At 37.9% G+C, this 14,421-nt stretch overlaps 2 protein-coding genes across 2 annotated transcripts; one reads left to right on the top strand and one right to left on the bottom strand.

Annotated features, from left to right (window-relative positions):
• Positions 1 to 3,807: 3,807 nt before the first annotated feature.
• Positions 3,808 to 5,096, top strand: LOC311299572 (fascin-2-like). Its single transcript, XM_084423213.1, has 3 exons — positions 3,808 to 4,084; positions 4,177 to 4,344; positions 4,460 to 5,096. Exons 1-3 carry the CDS (start codon positions 3,928 to 3,930, stop codon positions 4,663 to 4,665), a joined length of 531 nt encoding a protein of 176 aa, XP_084279339.1. The 5' UTR covers positions 3,808 to 3,927; the 3' UTR covers positions 4,666 to 5,096.
• A 5,350-nt stretch (positions 5,097 to 10,446) lies between these two features.
• LOC311305029 (C-type mannose receptor 2-like) lies at positions 10,447 to 14,075 on the bottom strand (the record flags this gene model as incomplete). Its single annotated transcript, XM_084432476.1, has 5 exons — positions 10,447 to 10,586; positions 11,061 to 11,426; positions 12,524 to 12,868; positions 13,129 to 13,332; positions 14,069 to 14,075. 5 exons carry the CDS (start codon positions 14,073 to 14,075, stop codon positions 10,447 to 10,449), a joined length of 1,062 nt encoding a protein of 353 aa, XP_084288602.1.
• Positions 14,076 to 14,421: the final 346 nt, after the last annotated feature.

Here is a 14,421-nt window from a genome sequence, read left to right as displayed (position 1 = left end):
GCCAGAGCCTGTTTGCGGGAGGACTGCAGCCAGAGTATCCTGCTGGATCAAGAGACACCTGAGTCTGCCATCCCTGACCACCCTGCTGTCTGTTCAGGTGAGATCAAATACAATAGAACTTGGTTAATCCAGTAAAATAATAACTAAAATAGAATTGTGCACATGATATTAATATTATTGTTTCTGTGTCCGCTGATTTAGCTGTCCCCCCTGAAGAAGGGGGAAGAGGTGAGGTAAGGCACACTAGTCTAGGCCTGAGGTCCAGGACTTCTGTCCAGACATTCATTCCAGAAGCTGGACGTCCCTTTCCTAAGGCTGGTCCGAGAAAGGACACACAACAGAGAGGAGGCGAGTGGCGTTTAGTTTTTGCTTTTTCCTGAGTAATTTCTTTATGCTTGCTGCTATCATGTGGACAGAGGATGAGCAATAACTGCCTGTACATTTATACAACAGTTTTTCTGACTTTGAAGCCGACTGAGAGCTTTTCATATTCTTCATATTCACAGTAGTGATATGAATATAGGAGTGATATAGTGCAGTAGTGATATAGGCCTAACAACTTTTCCTGGGGCATTTTTTTTTTTACCTTTTATAAGTATTTTTTTCTAACCTTATAAGTCAAAAGACCAAAGCGAATGTGAATCCTCATGTCATGACCTCTTTAACACGGAGGATTTTGCCGTGTTTGTTACCAAAGGCCCCTGTGGCACATTGTTGGCTAGCAATGCTTTCTGAACATTGTAATAATATGTGACAGACTTGTTAGCAATGATGACATTTTGTTATGACTGTTTGTGATAGAGTTGGATTGTACACATCAGAGCCTATGTGTCCCACATTTCCATGATTCACTTTAATTTATGTCTGTCTGATTTACTAATTTACATTTTTACTGTTGAATACATAATTTATAACATCTATCTTTATTTCATTTTTAATGTAAATGCAGTATTGAGTATCTAGTACACAGGTGATCATATCCACATGGTATTGGGGATAGGGTGGGGGTTGGTGTTGGCGTTTGGTGAAAGGGTGAATGTTATGTTTTTACAAAAGCTCAACATTCACTATTTACTTACAGTATATATTTACTATTTACTATATAGTAAGTCGCATCCGCCAGAAAAAGAAAGACCTCCCTGTTTGAGAACAGTTTTACAACTTCCAATGTATGTGTGGTGTTTTAAAATAAAATAAAAAATGACATATCACAATTTTTTTCCCTCAGTTCATTTAATTATTATATGTAATATCTTAATTCAGAAGGTGAGATGCTTGGAGTGTGATATGTATATTCAGTCGATGTACATGTACAGTGACTTCCACTCAAACTCTTTTCTCTTCACATTTCTTGGCTGGAAAGTTTGGCTCGTGTTTGACCAGAGCAAACAAAGCTTAAATGCCACAGCCGACGCTGTAGAAGAAGTCGAGAGATACGAACATTCAAAGAGCCGGAGATCCACTATAATACTGGAAAATACAGGAACACGTGTCCCACATCTAGACACTTTGGCATTGCAGTTTCTTTGTACACCGGCCTCCTCTGTACCGTGTGAAAGATTGTCCAGACAGGGGAAGAACTGTAAAAGAGGAGAAATAGACCCAATCGCCCAAAACACTGTCAAACAGCTCTTATTTCTCAATACAAATCACTCCAAACTTCTTCATCACCTTTCTGTCGTTCCCACAGTCACACAAGCACTGTCACTGCCAAGTCTCATAAGCAGATTTAATAACCAGATGATCACATCACACAAAGTCCTTACTCACATTTTAGTCCCACACCTTATCTTGTCCCTCAAATTATTAATTTATGATTAATAAAAATTATTAATGATTTTCATTCATTAAAATGTATTTAATTACATTTTCAATACCCAGTCATGCAAGTACAGTATATGAAGAAGTATATGTGTATTTCTAATGTGTAGCTTTTAGCTGCTTTATTTTTTACTGTTTACAACACTCCTGAAGCTTTAAATCTGTTCTGGGAACAGTATCTAAGCCTTATGAGGCTTCATTTCTCCATCTCTACACTGTGACCCTGCAGCATTAGATCCAGTGATGTCTGAAAGACTATAAACACACATTGTGCACTAAATGATTTGAACTATTGTTTTTTTAGACACACACACACACACACATCAGCAATCAACATATGAAACTCAATAATGGTGACAATTATAAAAAAGCTTCATGCCACAATATTGTGCAGATGAAAAATTTAATTATGCAGATGAAATGTCTTTTTCTTTATTTGCTTTTATTTCTGCTGTTGTTTTAAGTCGCTTGTTTTGTGATGTTCAGAGAGTTGATCTGTTTATTTGAATATTTTGTCGATTGACAGCATTGTTGATGCCTGTATGTCCACAGAAGACACAGTACGTCAATGCGACATCAAGAAGACGCTGGACTCCAACTCATCCATTGGTCAGATCATGTCAAAGTTTGGTTGAAAATGAAGATTAGGTTGATGTCTAAACCCAATGTTTGTTTGACGTCAAGCTCCAACGTCAGACATATATAACATTTTGATTGGAATAAATGGCACATTGAACAGGTGAAATGCAGGACAGAACATTATATCTGTGAAGATCTCAGCAGAGGAGGATTAAACAACTCCACAAACTGCATTACCAGCTTCAAGGGATAGTTCACTTTGAAATTAATTTTTGATATGTTTTAGCTTACCTCAAGGGCATCCAAGATGTAGGTGTCTTTGTTTCCGCAGTAGTTTCAATTTTGATATTTTTAGGTCAAACCGTTCTTGTCTGTCAGTCATATAATGCAGGTCTATGGTCACTGTCTCAAAACACAAGCACAGAGTCCAAATTAAAACAATTCCCCATCGTCCAAATTAAACAATTCCCCATCATAAGTACACATTGATGGCCTAAGACACGAAACGAGCGGTTTGTGTGAGAAAACAAACAGTATTTATATCGTTGTTATCTCTTGAAAACAGCACACGTCCAAATGATCTGACGGGGCGGGCGGGTATAGATATATTCATAGATGTCGCTTGGCTACGGTTTCGTTCCAATGAACTGCAGTAGCCAAGGCGACATCTATGTTTATATCTATACCCGCCCGCGCCGTCAGATCATTTGGACGTGTGCTGTTTTCAAGAGATAACAACGATATAAATACTGTTCGTTTTCCCACACAAACTGCTCGTTTCTGTGTACTTATGATGGGGAATTGTTTAATTTGGACGAAGGGGAATTGTTTTAATTTGCACTTTGAGACAGTGACCATCGACATGCATTATATGACTGACAGACAAGAACGGTTTGACCTAAAAATATCAAAATTGAAACTACTGCGGAAACAAAGACACCTACATCTTGGATGCCCTTGAGGTAAGCTAAAACATATAAAAAATTAATTTCAAAGTGAACTATCCCTTTCACTTATTTTCATTAGTTTGACGCTTGGATTTTTAATGTTAGTTACTCAACTTACCCTTCTTTAAATATTTGACATTTTGTGCTATAACATCTAAATTAGCAAAAGTTTCTATTTATTTCCTATAATAACACATTGACTGATGCATCATCATAGAGTTGCTGTTTGTAAAAATGAATAAAAAAAAATAAAAAGTGAAATCAGATAATTTACCCAGAAATTTTAATTCTGTCATCATTACTCATACTATGACTTTATTCCTTCTGTGGATCATAAAAAAATAAATAAAATAAAAACATTGTCAAGAATGTTGGTAACCAAACAATTTTGGTGACCATTTACTTCTATTGTATAAAAAAAAAAAAAAAAAACTACTTTTGTGTTCCATAGATAAAAAAAAGAAAAAAAAAGTCATCCAGGTTTTTGAACGACATGAGGACGAGTAAATGATGAGAGAATTTTCATTTTGGGGTGAACTATCACTTTAACATGTAAATATAATATATAATATGCATAGCAATGATCTTGAATATGTGTGTTCTTGTAACTGATAGAGAAGAAAACACCATGTTGGACATTGAGTGGTCGGGCCGACGAGTCGCTTTGAGGGCAAACAATGGAAAATATGTCTGCACAAAGAGAAATGGCCAGCTTGCAGCTGTGAGTGATTCTGTGGGTGAGTGCACACTGATTCTTCTCTGACCTTTTACTAAACTTCCACTACTGGATACAACACGAGTCAGATAAATCCTCTCATGTGTTCGGCAGGGGAGGACGAGCAGTTTGTGCTAAAGCTGATTAATCGTCCTATCCTGGTCTTGCGTGGGGAGAACGGCTTTGTGTGTCACCACAAGAACTCCAATACACTGGACGCCAGTCGCTCTGTTTACGACATCTTCTCATTGCTTTTCAGCGATGGCGCATACCATATAAAAAGTGAGTCATGTCGTGTGAGCTGAGACTGACGAGAGTTTCACTGAGCAACACTGACTCTGTTGGGCACTTCTGCACAAAACTCCTGATGCATGTGTTTTCTTTTTTTCTACCACAGGTGGAAATGAAAAGTTTTGGTATGTCTCCGGCAGTGGTCTGGTGTGCACAGATGGGGACAAACCGGAGGATTTCTTCTTTGAATTTGTGGAGTATGGACGGGTTGGCATCAAGGGTCAGAATGGCAAGTACCTGCGTGGAGACCAGGGAGGCACGCTGATGGGCGATGGGTTAAGCGTGGACGCCTCTTCCCTGTGGGAGCACTGAGTGCTGAACCAGAGACACAAACACAGACTCACTCAGAAACAATCAGTTCTCGTACTGACACCTGTTAAACTAATGACTTTCAGGAGAACGCTGTTCATTCATGTTCTTTCTTCAGGCTTTTTTGTGAGTGAGTGAAATATGTGTGGTTTTATCTGTTTCTAATACTGTAAATGTTAGTGTCGCCCTTTGATTCATCAGAAAAATACAATATTACACTTCACTCCCTGCAGTGGCGGATCTAGAATATTTTAAAAGCATGTCCACAATCGGGCCACCCTTCACAGAGAGCGGCCAAGCTTAACACAAGTCATGCACAATTCTTAAATCAATGAGGTTTTCATTCATTTTCCTGAGTTTCTTTGCTGCTGGCTCTACCGCTTTGTTCATTCACTGTTATTTATTAAACTACTACAATAACATCTTAAATATTTCCATGTTTAATGTTTTTCTTCATTAAGAATAACACACATGATAAAATATAAAACAACATTTGAAGAAAAAATAAAGCTTCTGTTCAAATCTGGAGTTCTGTTTTTGCTCTGTTTCTGTTTTGGGTTCCAACAAGAATATTCATGAGATAAAATATGATAAAATAAAATAACTACAGCTTAATGTTGTTCTGATCATGTTTTATTTCAAATCTGAGGATTAAGGTCCTTGCACACTGAGTCCGAAATTTTCGCATGCGTTTTTTCGTATTCGTGAATATTCGTGATTCGGTGGCTATAAATTGTCAAAACACCATTCAAAATGCTTGCTACGGACGCGAAAAACGCAGAAAATCTAATCTAACCTGATTTGATTTTTTTTTTGACGGACGAAAGTTTCGGAGGCAGTGTGCAAGCGTGATTGACATAACGTGAGGTCGTATTTATTTTTTAACGTGCGAAAATTTCGGATGCGAATTTCGGACTCAGTGTGCAATGGCCTTTACTCTAAAACTTTTTTAGACCATGCCATGTGATTTTGTTTAGAGGAGACTAAAATGCTAATAATAGTTACTCATTTTATCTAAGCATGCAGGTTTTTTTTCTTTCCTTTTTTCATTTTTACGATCTGATTAGGCTTCTTATACAGATTAAGGCAAACAATATATTATTTTGTAGTATTCTACTGTGATAAAAGCTATTTCGATTAGCAGTACCAGTGATTGATTGGTTGCATCATGTCGATTACACAATTATTTAGTTTTCTTATTTAAAGCTGCAGTCTGCAGTCAGTTTTTCCTCTTTGTCGCCATCTCTGTTCGGAATCTGCAATTGCAGTTATTCGCGGAATTATCAACTTTACGTGGGTAGTGCCTCCTCGGCATGGCACAGCGTGGATGAATCCAATGTTTTGAGGAGAATGTGCGGCTGTCAATCACTGGTGTGGATACTGTCATTCGCAATCACAGATTCTACTTTTTAAAAGTATGACCAACATAAGAATTTTCACTGGAAAATTTCATCTGAACAAGTAAGTAACATCCACTTTTGTTCTGACCAACTAAGGGGAACTGCAGTAAATCGCGCTGATTAAATCTAACGCTCGCTTATCATATCATGTCAAACCGTGGAAATTATACTTTGTTCTCAAATTGAGTTTGTGGATATTTATGTTATTTATCGATTTTTTCGCATGGGACGGTTGCAGTCTATTTTTCTCAGAAGTCTTTCGTGTTTTACAATGGGTGAATCTCCAGTTGTCACTGGTGATTGTCGTTTGAACCTTTCTGGATCTGCCATCAAATTGATAAGTTTAATTATATCAAGTGCTGCGAGAAAAGGCTATAAATCTCCACCCAACATCCTCACACTCACAGCCGACTAGCCGAGACACCTTCTTTATGTGTACAGATGTGACGTAATGACGCAAAGACATGCTCGAATTTCCCGGGGAAATCCTAGCCTGACTACGTCAGACTTCTTACTTCCGCTCAATTTCATTTCGCTTCTGTACTCAGTCTGAGACAGCGTAATAGCTTTCCGTTTTCCTCCGGCCTGAAAACAGCCGGCCAATCAACAAACAGAGGGCGGGCTGAGAGCCGTGACGTAGACACTGATTGTACAGTGGATGCGTAGATTTACTTCACATAATCTGCAAAAGTCGTTCACAGCCATGTTCACTCCGGTATTTCGCTCAATGGTTTTGTTTTCGCATCATACATGTGTTTACAGTGGAAGTTAGATGCGGCTGAGCATGCGCATAACACACGCCATAACCAAACGTTATGTGATTGGCTTACGGGTAACCAATGATTTTAAACTTCAGACAAGCGCCCCCCTGTGAGAAAGAAAACACTTTTCAATTATGCCATGCCAGACTCTGTATACGAAGCAAAGCGAAGTAGCAGAGTTTGGTATTACCAGGCTAGGGAAATCCACCAGTACCACTGGAATTTAAAACATTATTATAAGCTTACCATTTTGAATCGAGCTAGGCAGGCATATAGTTTTGAACACTGGCTGGTTATGTACTTGCTCAAAAATTTATTTTGGATCATTTTTAACCCCAAAAAGCTACGGACTGCAGCTTTAATGACCGAATTTAGTTGTGATAATTTTGGCATAATGCTTTAGGCTATAGCTTGAAAGGTTTTTTTTTTTTTCGTTTTTTTTTTTCTTTTCACAATGACGTTTGAGTTCATGATTTTAAGGTTTTTTGTTTTTTTGGGGTTTTTTTTGTGTGGCAGACTAAAGACTAATGACAGACTGTTGATCTTTGAATAAAAATATGCTTGGTTCTGGTTTGAAATTCATTATATTTTATTATTATCTACCCCCTGTTTGCTTGTGTATATTTCCATTAACAAATGAATCCCCGAATGTTGTTTCAAACTTTCTTGCTATATAGCCTAATAAAAATTGTGCAAAAAAGAAAAAAAAGAAAACGTTTGTAGGCTATGTATGGTCTCGCATTTATACAAGTGGTACTCGATGCAGAGCCAAATGGGAGGAGCTAGAGACCGTTGGCGACTGGATGGGGCGTGTCCAAGGGGCAACATTCTAATCTGAAAAATGAAGCCTACCCGGAAGTGCGAAAAACTGCAATACATTGAAAATCCGCTAGGGCGAGGTCCCAAAAGGGAGCAAATGTCCATAGACCCTCATGTTAAAATGTCCGTTTTCACACCATAAATTCATGTTTTTACAGGTTGGTCCCATGGACTTTTATTGTATTTTTCAATAGGTTCCGAGTGCCTGACAACTGTGAGGGGGGTGAATTTTTTCCGAACTCGTTAGTTTAGATCGTATTTAGATATAAAGTATGAGCTTGATTGATAACTGATAACGAGCATAGGCTGCGCCGAGTGGAATTCCTGAAATTTTACGTCTCGGCCATGATCTGACACAACACATTATACCACCTCTGTATCCTTTCTGAGCATTTGCATTGAAATATCGTACATAAAATGGGTTGCTCTGCTATAAGATTTTCTAAGATGGCGCCGCCCATACCCCCCAATAAACGGCCTCAAAACCGTTCTTCAGAAAGTCTATGGGTGACGTCACAGACGCTTTGTCCATATTTTTTACAGTCTATGGGCGCGTCCAGCGACGCGACAAAGTTGAGATCTGTTCAACTTTATGCAAATAAAGAGCGACTTTCGGGAGCGACAATCAATAGCAGTGAAGTCAGCAGGGCGCGCGTGATCCGTCACTCTTCAGTGCCAAGTCCGATCCGAGGCAAGATGAATGAGAAGTTTATTTTAGCAACGGGGCTTTACACGGCAGGTCCAAAATGCACATCCAATTCATATCAGATTTATTTCCACATATAGATGACGCCTGAAACCTTCCTTTTTTACCGGAGTCTGACACTGCCCTTTCTGTTTTATAATTGATAAGTCTGATACTTTTTTGCCATTTCTGTTTTCTTATTTTATATTTTAAGTCCGATAATGTTTTTGCTACTCCTGTTTAAGGCTGCTCTTAGCTTTGCGGCACTTATCTGTGTTGTGGTGTTATGCAAGTATTATTCTCTTTTAACTTTGTAGTTCTGTAAAGCACTTATGTCAGTCAGTGGCTGTTAAAAAGTGCTGTATAGATAAAATCAACTTGAACTTGAATCTACCAGTGGGGATACTATGAAAATAAATACTGATTGAGTTTTGTAAAATATTACAATGTTATGTGAAGTGTGTTCTTGAAATATATTCATAAAATTTATTATTTTATCTTATTATACCAAAAATGTTGTGTGGAAAAAAAGTGTTGTGTTCTTGGAATATACTTATGTTATTTCTTTTATCTTATAACTTTTTATCTAGATTTAGAATTATGTTAGGTTAACATTTTGCTAATTTAGGCTAATAGAAACAAATAAATCCAACTCAACACTTGTGGGAGAGTGGAGCAAGTGACTTTGAGATTATCCACTCCAACCAAATTTGGGAGAAGATAATTTAAGAGCACATTTGTTATCTTGTTTTCCCTCTAGTGTGGGAAGTCACAAGGCTGGTTTTAGAGTAGCCTACTGGACTGCTTGGTTTCATTAAAATAGCTTAATGCATAGCCTATCAAGGTTGAGTCTATCCAAAATTACAGCCAATATTCCATTTAAATTTACATTAAATTAAAGGAGAAGTTCACTTTTAAAAAAACTTTTGCTGATAATTTACTCACCCCCATGTCATCCAAGATGTCCATGTCTTTCTTTCTTCAGTCGAAAAGAAATTAAGGTTTTTGATGAAAACATTCCAGGATTTTTCCCCATATTATGGATTCTAATGGGACCCAAACGGTTCAAGGTCCAAATGACAGTTTCAGTGCAGCTGCAAAGTGCTTTAAACGATACCAGACGATGAATAAGGGTCTTATCTATCGAAACGATCGGTCATTTCAAAAATAAATAAAAAAGTTTAAGTTTTATAAGCACAAATGTTCGCCTTGCTCTGTTCTGTGATGCGCGTTCGTGACGTCACGTAATACGCAATTACGTTGAAAAGGTCAAGTTTGATGTGTTTACAAATGTGCGGGAGGAGGACCATATACATTTTAAAATGTATTTGTGTCAGTTTAACGTTTAAAATGCCCATTCGTGTGCGTATCCTAGGTGCTTTAATATTAAAAAGCCAAAAAGAACATTTTTCAAGCGTGACCTTTTCAACATTTGGTTATTTTTTTGGTTCCCAAAAAAATAACCAAAAAATAACATTAGGGGAACGTTCTGTGTTAACTGGGTAGTAGACTGTCTGCTTAATATCTGCTAACACTTTATTTTGTTGGTCCCCCAACAGACATTCAACTGACTATAAGTAACTTGGCAACTAAAAGTCAACTAATTGTCCTAACCCGAACCTTAACACCCAACCATAACCTAACAGTCTACTGACAGTCTACTGACAGTCTGCTACAGCCTACTAACACGCTAATGAAAGTTATACCAAGTTAGTCAAGACATGTTGAAAAGTTACTTATAGTTAGTAGAATGTCTAAAGTGGACTATCTAAATAAAGTGTAACCAAAAACGGTAACAATTTACATTATGTTTTAACATTATTGATAATTAAAGAAACAATGGATCACATATCTACACAAACATACCATACTCATCTGAAATGGTGTGTCGATGTGATGGTCATCAGGGTCACCGAAACGCAAACAGAAAGCTTGCATTAGTAAATCTTTCTATTACCGGTATTTTTATTGACAGAATCCACATTTACGTTAACATTTTCTTGTTTTTGTGTGTTTTTTATTCTTTTATTTCTTTATAGAAGTTATATTTGCTCACCACTGTAACAGAAGAAAGGCAAACTGGCAAAACATCTTTCATCTGTCCACTGACCAAAGTATTTTAGAGACACAGCTGTGCAGTGTTGAGCTCCCCGCTGTCCTGGGACATATGCACCATTATCTGGTTGTGCAACATCACCTGGAGTATATGGCAGCCAATATGTGAAGGAAGAGCTGCTCTGATCTGACCACAGTCTGTTTCTGTGCAGACCAATCCATACAGTATAACCAGAATAACCAGAATAACTTGTAATGCTCAGTATCTGTTGATGCTCTGTCTCATTTCTCACACTGGCCAGGTCAGTGTATTTCTCTCTGCAGTAGCTCTGAGCTCCAGCCCAGGTCTTACTCATATATACCAAAACATACTTCTGAGAGGCGTTTTCTCTACCTAAGTAAAAAATATACATTTGCAATCAAGTCAGTTTATTTGTTAATTAGTCAACCATATTTTAAATGCATACAGCTATATCTACAATCCATTTACATAAGAATTTTAATATTTGTATACAGTATACTTGGGTTTTGATCCAAGCCAACTAAGCTAAGACTGTTCTAGAGATCTTATACCACAATACTGACAGTAAGATTTGTTGAAAATTTGACTTACTGATTAAGGAAATGAAACTAAATATTTATTTATATAAAAAGAAATGTTCAATTGGAATCTCTTACCATCATAGCAGACAAATGTGTAATAATTTTCACATGACGAATCATACCAGTTTCCATTATAACTCATGTAAACACACAGGTCATTCCCAGCATAGTTGTCTGGTTCATGATAAAAGTTTCTGAAATCTCTCTCTTCCTGATAGAAATCATTGTCTTCCAATGACCATCTCCAGCTGTTCACATCATCATACAGTCCAATCCAGGCTGAACCAAAGTAACTCCCATTAACTGTGTTAATCAGACTGTTCATTTCCTCCATGTTATCAATGGTGGCCAGATCAGTGTAATTCTCTCTGCAGTGTCTCTGAGCCTCAGTCCAGGTCTTAGACTCATTTACAAAGTGATACTGGTGGGATGATGCTAATGCTGTAAAGGTAGGAAAATTGTAACCAAAAAAATTTGTCACACATTTAGAAATTATGGGCCCTATTTTACCGATCTGAAACGCAAGTGTCAAAGCGCAAAGCGCAAGTAACTTTGTGGGCGGGTCTCGGCGCTGTTGCTATTTTCCCGGCGGGATAAGTGACTCTTGCGCCGGGCGCAAATCTAAAAGGGGTTGGTCTGAAGTAGCTTCATTATTCATAGGTGTGGTTTGGGCGTAACGTGAAATAAACCAATCAGAGCATCATCTCACATTCCCTTTAAGAGCAGACGCACTTTTTCCTTGGCGTATTGCTATTATAACGGCGGATTTGCCAGGCGCGCGTCAAGAGCGGTTCACAGCCGAGGAGACCGACGCTCTCGTCACGGCCGTAAAAGAGAAAGAAGTGACATTGGGGATGGAGAAACACACCCAAATTAGCTTCGGTTAAACAGGCATATAATAATGTGGGTAAATGTGTAAGCTAGATGTATGCTTTTATAATAAATTATTATATTTATAATAAATTGTCTATCTATCTATCTATCTATCTATCTATCTATCTATCTATCTATCTATCTATCTATCTATCTATCTATCGTTTGTAATAATATGATTTGCAAAAATGAAAACTGCTGCTTCTGTGTCGATAAGAGAATCACAGTGTATGAGCGTTGTGCACTCTATACATTATGGTCAAGCATGCGCCCTTAAAATAGCATAATGAACAACGCGCAACGCGCCACTGACTTTAGACTAGGTTTTTTCTGGCCAGTGGCGCAATTGTTTTATGGAACAGTAAAATAGCACCAGGGAACGTTTGCGCCGGAACACGCCTCCTTTTTTGCGCTGAACCGCCCCGGGAGCGCAAGTTCATTCCCTAGTTTAGCGACGTGCTTCTGTGGAGGGAAAAGCGCGCTTTGCGCGGGTGCAAAATAGGAATGAAACATGCGTCGGTGTACAAAGTCAATTGCGCTGGGTGCAAGATAGGGCCCCTTGTGTCCATTTATTTTTTGATGTTCTAATATACTGTATCTTATTCTCATCTGTTACATTGTTTAAAAAAATTTAAAGGTTGTCATTATTATTATTAGCTCCTCACCACTGTAGCAAATGAAAGGTAATGCAGTATTGCAGTTTTCATCTGTCCAGCTCCCAGAGTCACTAAATGACACTGCAGTGCAGTATTCACTGTTTCCAGCATTATCTGGCTGTCCTGTCCTCCAGTTACTGAATGAAGAGTTGCTCTGATCTGACCAAGATCTGGTTCTGTACAGTCCAATCCAAGCAGCTGAACCATATGAAAATAATGACTGAACCCTGTAGTTTTCAATCTCATTCCTGATACTGACGAGGTCTGTGTGATGTTCTCTGCAGTAACTCTGAGCTTCAGTCCAGGTTTTGTACTGGTAAACAAACACATAACTTGCACTTGCATTCACTCTTCCTGTGGAGAAACATTTTAAATATGTGATGTGATCATAGAATCATAAATAGTTTGTTCTAATTGTTATAAAGGCCATCGGCAATTCTCACCATCATAGCAAACAAAGGGAAGTGTATAGTAGCAAAATAATTCACTCCATGTTCCCTGATGATATGAAATGTACACACACAGACTCTGTCCACCTGAGTTCACTGGTTGCTGGACATACCAGCTTTTAAATCCTCCCTTTAATGTTGTATTATCCAGAGACCATTTCCAACTGTTCAGATCATCATAGAGACCAATCCAAGCTGAGCCAAAGTAAGTGCCACGTACTGTTTTAAAGAGCCTGTTCATTTCCTCCATGTTATCAATGGTGGCCAGATCAGTGTAATTCTCTCTGCAGTGTCTCTGAGCTTCAGTCCAGGTCTTAGACTCAGACACAAAGTGATACTGGCGGGTGCATGACGATTGTGTGCAGGTCTCTGTGAATTGTTTTACAGCACAGAAAAAAAGATTGCAATCACCTGGTTAGTGATGTACCAACAAACCATACTCTACAAACTGTTATTGTACTAATAGTTGTTAACTACTGTTATACATGTAAGTCTCACTTACTGCTTGTCAAAAGATAACAATATACAGTAGAACCAGCTTTTGATGAATTTTTTGGACATTTCACTTATGATTGAATTAGTTTAAAAATTAGCGTGGTAACCCGCTTTAAGAGACTAGTACACTGAATGAAAGAGAAACACAATAACTACAACTGACTTCCAGCCACAGCCTTGAAGAAGACATTAAATCTCTCAAGATCTCAGAAGAGGAGGATTAAACTCCACAAACTCATTTCCAGGTTCACTTATTACTTATCAGATTTACTTTATTTTTGTCAGACATCTACAAAAATTCTTATTGAGAATTAACAGATGTTGATTTAGATGTTGATGTCTTATTGAAAATGTTTGATCGTCATTATGGTGATCAGTGTTTGTTTTAGTTGGGCAGTTTGACTCTTGGCGTTTTAGACAGTTTGTGGTTTTTGTAACAGTGTTTGGTAAAGCACATCATTTGTTGCAAAGGAAGCCAGAAACAAAGACGATCAGATGATAAAGTTTTAATCATTGTAAAAAAAAAAAGAAAAAAAAAAAGATTAATCTCATAACTGATCAAAATTAATTATTTGATGATTTTCACTGACAATATTTTGTTGGCACATACCAGACATTTGGAATTTTTAAATGCATTGTTTTTTTTGTTTTGTTTTTTGTTTTAGATGCGTACAGAATCAGCATATGAATCTCAACAATGGTGACATGCTTCATGCCCCAATGCATCCTGGGAGCCACCATAGTATACAACTCATGACGCCGACGCTTGTCATGTGTGTGATGCGTGTGACGTGCAACACAGACGCGCTGCACTAAAACACTACGTGAACTCACTTGAGGCCCAGAGAGAAGGAAATGAATAGTGGAATAAAGTCGTTATTTTTGTTTGTTTTTGCGCACAGAAAGTATTCTCGTCGCTTGATAAACTTAAGATTGACCCACTGTAGTCACTTGGACTATATT

Source organism: Rutilus rutilus (assembly GCF_951802725.1).
Source record: "Rutilus rutilus genome assembly, chromosome: 1".
NCBI classification, from domain to species: domain Eukaryota; kingdom Metazoa; phylum Chordata; class Actinopteri; order Cypriniformes; family Leuciscidae; genus Rutilus; species Rutilus rutilus.
This window is presented reverse-complemented; position numbering and strand designations above follow the sequence as displayed.